This window comes from Hevea brasiliensis, chromosome 5 (genome assembly GCF_030052815.1).
Source record: "Hevea brasiliensis isolate MT/VB/25A 57/8 chromosome 5, ASM3005281v1, whole genome shotgun sequence".
In the NCBI taxonomy this organism is placed as follows: domain Eukaryota; kingdom Viridiplantae; phylum Streptophyta; class Magnoliopsida; order Malpighiales; family Euphorbiaceae; genus Hevea; species Hevea brasiliensis.
This window is the reverse complement of record NC_079497.1, coordinates 13290449-13300170: the sequence shown is the minus strand read 5'-3', so window position 1 is coordinate 13300170 and position 9722 is coordinate 13290449. Positions and strand designations below refer to the sequence as shown.

The 9722-nt window shown below is 30.5% G+C and overlaps 1 protein-coding gene across 2 annotated transcripts; it reads right to left on the bottom strand.

Annotated features, from left to right (window-relative positions):
- Positions 1 to 631: 631 nt before the first annotated feature.
- Positions 632 to 3596, bottom strand: LOC110661385 (glycerol-3-phosphate 2-O-acyltransferase 6). 2 transcript variants are annotated; one of them, XM_058147036.1, is made up of 3 exons: positions 2808 to 3586; positions 1099 to 1927; positions 632 to 786 (listed from the first exon to the last, which is right to left on the bottom strand). In XM_058147036.1, exons 1-3 carry the CDS (start codon positions 3429 to 3431, stop codon positions 770 to 772), a joined length of 1470 nt encoding a protein of 489 aa, XP_058003019.1. In that variant the 5' UTR covers positions 3432 to 3586; the 3' UTR covers positions 632 to 769. The 2 variants fall into 2 exon arrangements, with proteins under 2 accessions (XP_058003019.1, XP_058003018.1); XM_058147035.1 differs by lacking the exon at positions 632 to 786 and having other exon boundaries at positions 855 to 1927; positions 2808 to 3596.
- Between the last annotated feature and the right edge of the window lie 6126 nt (positions 3597 to 9722).

Here is a 9722-nt window from a genome sequence, read left to right as displayed (position 1 = left end):
CTGCTCCCTTGACTACTATCTTTTCCCTTTTTGCACTTTTTATATTTATTTTATATTTTTCTCAATAATTTTTATACATTTATCATTTTGAAACATATTTATATTAATTTGTCCTCAAATCTATTCTCACATAAATCGTCCAGAGGGCATTAGCCTTACTAGGCAATCCAATCAAGTGTTACTTTGCACATTCGAACTCGTGAAGATTCTCAAAGACAATATTAAGAAAATACTTTCTCGGTAAAAAAAAAAATTTATTTTTAAGAAAAATAATTTTAAAAAAATAATTTTTTTAAATAAAAAATCATTTTTTAAATTTAATTATTTTATTAATACATGATAACAATTATATATGACATAAATACTTAACATCGGTTTAATACTGTAATTAAATAATAAAAAAATATTTTATATAAAAATTTTTTAAAATTAATTTTTATAAAAATATTATATATATATAAGTTATATATTTTTTTAATTTTAATTTAATTTAATTTTAATTGAATTTAATTTAACTGTTGAAAATTTTGTATTTTTTAAATGAAAAATTGATATTCATGATCTGATTGAACTGACTTATTGCAACCAATGCTGATTTGATTCAAAGTCGATTTTAATTAATTGGAATATGAGAGTTCAATTTTAAATTGTACTGATTCAACTTCGATCTGATTTGACTCTGAACCAGATGGCAGCCATGATTACATCCCCTTATCAACTGGCTTCATCTTAATTATCTCACCAACCGCGTACAACCTTTGTTCTCCTACTAGGCCGCCGCTGTTACTGTATAAAATGCAGTGAAATTTAATTACATTTACATTTGAATATATGTAAATTAAGCTTGTAAACAATAATCAGAATAAATATATTTGTATATCCAAATCAAGTAGCAAACTACATCAGAAAATTAAAAAAGTTTATTTAATTCATACTAAACATCATTAAGATATATGTTTATTTTTATGATAAAGTTTGAGACTTATGAAAACAATTAATAAAAAGATGATGAAATATGGAGTTCTATGGGAATTTCTTCTTAAGCCTTTTCTTTTTCTTTTTCTTTTTCCTTCTTAGTTGGAACTCGGCCATCTGTACCTGCAAGAGTAGCATACTTGTCCTTCCTTGTCAAATTAGTGCACTCAAATCCCAGTGTCCCAGCAAGCACCCTCTGTATATAATTTGCAACTTCAATGGCTGATTTCCCACTTTTGCATGTGAGCTCTGTGGGTAGCTGATTCAAGAATGTGATCTCATAAGTTGGCATTGGATTCATGAACACAAAATAAGGATCCAACAATTTGTACCCTCGAACCGTAGTGCCATGGAATACTGTTTGTTTTGTATTAATAGCAACAGGCACGATTCTATCAGTAAGCTCAGCGAAAAGAGCACTAAATCTCAAAAGAAATGGTTCTCTACAGGTGGTTCCTTCAGGGCAGATCACCAAGTCACCCTCCTCAAGCAGACGCTTGATATTAGCAGCATCTTTCTCTCTTTCCCTCGATAATGCAACAGCTTTAATAGGTGAAATTATTTCAGTGAACTTGCTTATGCTATATGTGACACAGCTAATTTTTCTTCGTAGAGCTACTGCAGTCACGACAGGGTCTAAAACGGTTCGATGGTTGCAGACGAAAAGAAATCCACTTTGGCCGTTCCTGGGAGGTGGTGGAGGGGTGCCCTTAACTACAACTTTAATCCCCAGGAGCTTGTAATTGTACCAGGCAATTCTCTCAGGCAAAGGGATGTTAAGATAGACCCTGAGGATTGAGAGAATAATTCCAATTGGCATCCATAAAAATGTCAAGAGGGCAACCAGAGGTGTAGGCCTCTGAACTAATCGTCCCTCGTGAAATATTACAGGGCTTAGAAGCTTGTTTCTTGGCAGTGGCTCACACTTGGTTCTTGGCACCATGTATCCTTCCTGAACTTTACCAAGAAATTTATATGTTAAGACTTGGAAAATTTTTTAAATATAACTGTTATATGAACAATTTTCATATTTAATGATTTTTTTTACTTAAATTGAGTTCATCGTGAACTTAAGATACAAGAAATATGATAAGACTTATTAAATACATGAGTCCCATATGATTATATTTTAAATTCATAATATATTCGGTTTAGGCAAGAATTACCCATTGTTTGATCTTCCTTGCAAATCATGAATCATGCATGCCTCTTACGTGAGGTTCATGATTACACTTTCACTTGAAATAGAAAGAGTTGTATAGTTTAGACATGAAGAATGTACGCTATGCTTTTTATTTTCCCTAACGTATGTTGCCTGAAAAATAAATGTTTTTCAATTTTGAAATGATATGAATATTATTTAATTTAAAATATATTCATTGGTAGAAATAAATACTATTTTGCTTGAAACTATTATATAATTAAGAATTTATTTAAGAAATTAATAAAGAAAAACAAGGAAAGCGATAAAATGCCAAAACAATAGAAGTCCTTGATAAATTTAAATGGATTTTCTTGCCTAAATTAGGTTAACTATGAGTTTAAAACACAAAATATATAAAGTGAAATCCATTTATAGGTCTCACATATTTGAGTATTGAATGATGGACTTAATTTAAGCAAAAATTTGGTGGATTTGTGTTCCTTCTTGATTTCATGGGTAAAATTGTGTTGCCTTAAAAACTATCACCAAACCTACAATAATTGTTGTGCTGTAAGTATAGGATATGTTGAGTTAAGAAACAACTCATACAAAATTCAGAAAATGCATTAACAAGCTCATAAAGAAGAAGGATAATAAGGAGAAGAAATTACAGTTCTTCAGATCTAACCTTGCATATGGACATGAAATCATTGTCAGTTTCTCGGTCTCCCAGGCCTAAATCTGGCAAATTAGCGCCAAATTCCTTCAAGATGGCGTCTCTTTTGTGTTTTCCAACAAGAATTCCAGGTTTCTTGACGAACCCAGTTGCCCTCCCAGATTTTGCAACATCTAACTCAGTGCCCAAAACCTTGTCTGCACCTAAAAAGGTCTTGACAAATGGTTCGACCATGATCCTAGGATTAGCAGTGACTATGTATCTTTTACCAAAGGAATTAAACACTCTCCAAGTTTCAGGGTGAACATCATCCGCATAGAATTTAGGCAAGACCGACCTCGAAACAAGCTCAACATCTCTTATTTTAAGTCCTGCAAAGGTAATGAAGACGAGGGTCTTGATTGCCATTGTCTCCGATATAAACAAGTAATCAAAGTACACAAATGGAACCGATGCTAAAAGGACTAGCGCTCTTAGGATGCTTCCAGCTTCAAGTGCAACAAGCAAGAAGTAAGGAAAAGCACTTGTTGACACAAGAAGGGTGCCATCAAGGTCTGCAGCCACCGTCTGATTTGCTCGTCCCTCGGTGCAACATTTTGTGACTGGTTCAAAATGTCGACGGGCCCCCATGACCATTTGTGGGAGAAAGAGAGAGAGAGAGTTTTGTGTGGTGGCTTGTGAGCTTGCAGTGTGTGATAGTAGTGAGCTATGGCATGGAGAGAGAGGGGAAGGAGAGGGGTTTATAAAAAAGAGGGGAAAGATGCATGGTCATGTAGTAGCTGCTTGTGTAAGCACGAAAATATTGTGGTTGAGAGAGAAGGGGTCTAAGGACCTATTATTTAATTTTTTAAAATTTTCTTTTTTTTTTTACCAATTTTAATTCATGGGGCTAATGCCAAAAGTAAAGCCCACTAAATATTTTATTTTATTTTATTGACCTATAAATTAGGGCAGTTGTGAAGAGGGGTCTGAGTAGTTGGAAGTCCATACCAACGCCTACATATCATTCAATTAGCCTACTTTATAGTTTTTGGGTGCTGGCCACGCCTCTTTGTTAAAGCTCAGCTTAATTAATCCTCTTGTAAAAAATTGGCAAAGTTTTTTGCTGACAAGCAACTCTCATTCGCATAAGAAGCCAAAGCCAAAGCCAAAATTCAATTGGCTCCCTGGCATAGCTTAACCAATTTCGTACCTATCTGTATCTATCTTATGACAAAATCTCAGTTCAAGCCGGACAATAAACGATTTTTCTATCTAACAAAATCATGGTAGTCGTCATTCCAAGTGATGATGACAATCACTGGATTTAAGTTTGGAAATTACAATGGGCAGTGCACGTATTTGGACCTTATTTGGTTCAAATAGCTTACTTTTTTAGAAGTCCACAATTTAAGAAATAAATGAATTAAGTAAATAATAAATTATTTTCTGAAAAGTGAATGAAATGAGAGTTTTGACTTCATCAAAGGCCAATAATTATAGAAGTCTAACGTAACGAGTTCTTGTATTTCATTGAACAATACTTATAAATAGTTATAGTAGTGAAAAGATTGGTTATAAAAGAGAGAGAGAAAAATACAATGACTTAGTTATTAGTTACAAGGATAAATACAACAGGATAATCCTTATCACATCTACTCAATTTGAGCATGGTTTTGTTCGAATTATCAACTATGGACAAAGAAGTTCATGCCTTGCTAGGGACACAACTTTGTTAAGTAGGTCTGCCAATTGATTTTTGGAAGAGACATACCGAACTTGCAACTGCTTTTAGACACCATACTGTGTACAAAATGATAGTCAACATCAGTGTGTTTCATACGAGCGTGAAACACCAGGTTGGTTGATATAAACATAGCTCTATTATTATCACATACAAAATGATAGTCAATCTTAATGTGTTTCATACGGGCATGACATCACAAACTGATTTTTAGATTTTCAAATAAATATCTCTTGATTATAGCATCAAACTTGTATATTTACTGATTGGTTTTTGTTTCAATTATTTACAGATTGGTTTTTCTTTTCTCTTTTGGTATTTTACTTCAAATGAAGGAATTTTTTTAAGAAAAAAATATATTAATGTTTAAAATAGACATTCGTTTTAGAGAGTTAATGAGAACACATGACCCAAAATTGATTCTAATTACTTTTTTTTTTTTTTAAATAGTATAAGGGTTTGGAAGTCTCATTTAAAAATTATTGGGATCAATTTCATCCAAACTTTCTTTAAGAATTTAATTATATTTTTGGGTATACTTCAAGGCCTAATTTGAGCCTTTAACTAATAATATATTATCATTTGGGCGGTTATAGGAATTCGGAGTGAAGAGATTTTCTCCCGTCTTCACCACACACAATATTAAAATTGGGACAGAGTTAGAAAAAATTCATTGAGTGCTAGGCAGATCGGAAGGAACAATTGCCATCTTTAGACTTAAATATATATCACATCAATTAAGAAATTATTTAATTTTAAATTTTAAACTTGTAATAAAAAATTTAAAAATAATTTTATGTTTCTAAGACTTTATATTTGCCATCCTAATATCCATGTGCTGCTGCTTGTCCTTTGAGCATTTATATTTACAACCAGCACAAGAATTCAAGCTGTCTCGAAATTTTGCAAAGTAAGAAAAAAGAAATGGAAGACTTGGACTTTGTATCATTGGTTAGGGTGCCATGTGGATTTGTTCTTATTAATTACCATAGAATATCTTTTTAACTGTTAATTAACTATGCAATGCAGGAATATTTGTGATAGTGGTTTTAACGGCTAATTTTATTCATTATTTGGTGTTCTATATGAATTTCTTTTTTTTTTTTTATGAAAATAGTAAAAAAATATTTTATTAATTAAAAATAAAGTAAAAACAAAAATTATAAATTAACATATTATATTTTCAAAAATAAAATTAATCATTTACAAAATAATATAAAGAATTTAAAAGATTTGATAGCTCTAATAGAACATATAAATTAGCTAACTAATAGATAAGCCGTGTGCTCCACTCTTTTAACTCTATGATCTTTTAATAACCTTCAAATTTAGATATTAGATATCCATTAAAGGAAAGATCTAAACTTCATAAAATATTATTCTAAAAAAAAAATATTTCAACAACAAAAACACATAATAACTCTATTAAAGTAAAGAAAATAATATCTAAAGATTTAATAACTCTATTAAAGAAGAGAAAACAATATCTAAAAATTTATTCATTCAAAATCTATCAATAATAATAAATTCGAGTATATAATTAATGTTCAGATAAATATATACTGATCTATAAATTATTAGAATAAAAAACAATAAAAAAGAAAAGAAAGGGGTTGCCAGCGTATCCATTATAAATCTACATCCCTCATTGTGGAGAAGCTTGCCTTACCCTTTATTTGATATATGTGTTTCGAAAAATTATAAAGTGCATCCATTTTATGTGCAATAAATTAAATAATAACCATTAATTATGATAGTTTTTATGTGAAGCTCATTAATTATAATAGTAATAGTAAATTTGTGTTATATGTATACTTAACTTATTTTTTATTTTTTTTATAAAAAAAAGAGAAAATATTAAAAAAAAATAAGGCAATTGCTGAAGAATTCTCCGGGAGATCTTGCAAATCTACACAGATTTATGGAAAGTTGATGAGCAAAAATTGTAAGCCAATCAACAAAAGAATTCACCTCATGAAGATTCCTCATCCGTCACCTGCTATCAATAGAAAGCGAAATCAAGCACAAACACATCACAGAAGCTTAAATTACTTACAAACCCTCTAATTAAAGCTTCTCTAAGAAAGAAAAAAAAAAAAGCTGAAGCTTTGGAATCACTCCTTGAATGACAGTTTTTTTTTATTTACAACTGGTTTATCATAGATTTAAGATATAAGATATCTGGTGAGACTTACTTATTAAATATATGAGTCTCACATATTATATTTTAGGTGTATGATAAATAAAATTTAGATAAAAAAATTTTTATATGTTTTTTTTTTTTTTAATTTGACTTTGATTAGTGTTGGAATTTAAGAAGTTATGGATGATATGTGATTAATTTAACAAAGTTAGAGCAATACCACCAAACCCAATAAATGAAGAGCTACAACCCTTCTTCCTCAACTTTCTAATGTTAGATATTGACATTTTGATCTCAACCATGTAAGCAACAGTTTTCTTTCAAGCAATCTAAACCACATAAATCTTGGAAATTTACTATTTTTTTTTTTATGACTCTGGATTTTGTTGTTGCGGTTAGGAATTTTGCCTTTCTTGACTTCCATATCTATTTCTTGGCTGCAAACATCTCCCTCTGAGCCTTTGAGGTGTATGTTTTGCCACAAACGGCAGATATTTGGATACTTTTGGTAAAATTTCAAGGGAAAATTTGTCAGAATTTGTAAATTATAAATTTAAAAGTAAATTTATATTTCTAATACTTTAAGGAAAAGTAATATATACATGTGTGCTGCTGCTTGTCCTTTAAGCATTAAGCATTTGTTATATTTACATCCAGCAGAAGAGTTCAAGCTGTCTCAAAATTTTGCTGAATATGTAAAAATGAAATGGAAGACTCGGACTTTGTATTATTGGTTAGGGTGACATGTGGATTTGTTGTTATTAATTACCATAAAATATCTTTTTAACTCCTAATTAACCATGCAATACAGGAATATTTGTGACAATGGTTTTAGTTTTTTTTTTCTCATTATTTGGTGTTCTATGTCAGTACGATATCCATCTCAATAAATTCAATATCTCTTATTAAATAATGTTTATTGGAGCTAATGAAGGATATGAGGATATGAATTTCAATTTTATTGAATTCATAAGTTTTTTTTTTTACCTTTCAATTTATGAATTTTAAGAAGAGTTTTTATCTAAGAAACTTTTGTAAGTTTAACAAAATTATTCAATATAAAATTAATATTAATTCTACATTAAAGTTTATAATTTTTGGATCTTATTATTCAAAATCAAGCTTAAAGAAAATATAAGTTAAACTTTAAAATTGGATTTGAGTTTTTTTGACATGATATCATGACTCCACTTCCCTCATTGTAGAGAATCTTGCCTTACCCTTGTATTTGACATGTTTGTCAATACTTTTATTTTAATTTTATATAATTTAATTTTAATTAGAACTTGAATTCGAGACCTTACAGTTTTTAATACAACTTTAGTATTACTTAAATTATACTTTATTGGTTGTTTCAATGTTTTTATTAAGCCGAGTGCCAAGTTGTATTCTAAGACGTGTATTTTTGACACATGATAAACAAGTTGAGAAATTCTTAATAAATATTATATAATAAATATATTATTAAGCATTGGTGGCCAAATTTTGAAGAATGTATCGCGGAAGAGTAAAGAAAACGATATCTTTTTTTTTTTTTTTTTTCTGGTGCAAAATCATGCTTATCACGTAAAACGATTAAAAAAAAAAAAAAACTCAGAACAAAGTTCTCTGATATTTCCAAACATGCCTCTGTAGTGGAGCAAAAACCGAAGAGCTTAGGAGTACTCAAAACCAATCTCGCTTGCAGCAGAGCACATCTCTTACAACGATGCTATAATAGAATGCTCTTCTTGTAACGAAACAACGTTCTTTATAACGCCCATAATTTGTATTTCTAGTGTTCACTTTATCAACCTTGTAACTATCATATTATGTGATTCATAAAAACACCGTTCACATTATAAATTTCTTTTTAGTAAGATCACTATGATGTACTCTAATTGAACTCTTTGTCTAATTTGTCAAAATTTTCTGTATTTTAATTGAGTTAATCCTATCGAATTATCAACAGAGTTCTTTTTCAAAATTTTAACTAAAGTTACCTGTGAATAGGTTTCAATACACAATCAATAAATAAAACTAAATAAATTTAACTAGTAAAAAATGTTTGAAACAGGTATTTCTTAGTTACAAGCTAGCTGGAAAGTAACTTCTCATTCTATCAATTCCACTATGAAGCATAACCTGTAAAATGCTCAACAAATAGATGGTAAATGCATGCGCTCATTTATGACCGAAATTGCAACTAAAAGGAACCGACTTCATATCTAAGTAGGTATACCATTCTCCTCTAGAAAGAAAGACTTTATGACCCTAATCTACTATCTCTATTCTTGTCTTTAGGAAGTCCTGATAGTAAATAAGAAGTTATCTCAGTATCAAGTAAGTACTCAAGCCTATCATTTAAAGGAATTTTCATGCACTTGTAGTTGTTAAGATTTTGATCTACTTCAGAAGTTAGTCGCTCTATCAAAGTCGTTAAGATTTTGATCAACTTCAGAAGTTAGTCACTCTATCAAAACATGTAACAACCCGAACGCGGGCCCGTTACCGTCCAGGTGAGGGGTATCATACAAAACCAGTTCTTTATTAATTACATTCCCATTTCATATTTGAAATTTTGGGAGTGTTACATTCTCGGAACTACAATCGAAAGCATGATATGTGTGGATGAAATGTGTTTAATTAACCAAGTTATAGCAAACCACCAAACCCAATAAATGAAAAAGGCTACTCTTTCTACGAGTTGAATTGAATACGTTGAAAAAAAAAAAAATAGTTTCTACAATAATATGAACTTGTATCACGAACTTCATAAGCCAAAAATAAGAACAGCAATGCTTCTGAGCTGGATGGAAAGGAGGTGGAGCTAATTAATAGCAGCCGAGAACCAAATATTTAGGATTAAGTTGAATTAATGCATGCTAACCAGAATGGGCGCTTTAATTCCAGGGCCTTCAAGGCCTCAGTTACTGGCTTACAAAATAAAAAGCAGATTCCATTCCTTCCTCAAAATTTCCCTTCCTACTTTCATTCACGTCAACAAACCCTGATCTTCACCAACTTTTTAATGGTAGAAATTGACATTTTGACCTCAAACGTGTAAGCAACAGCTTTCTTC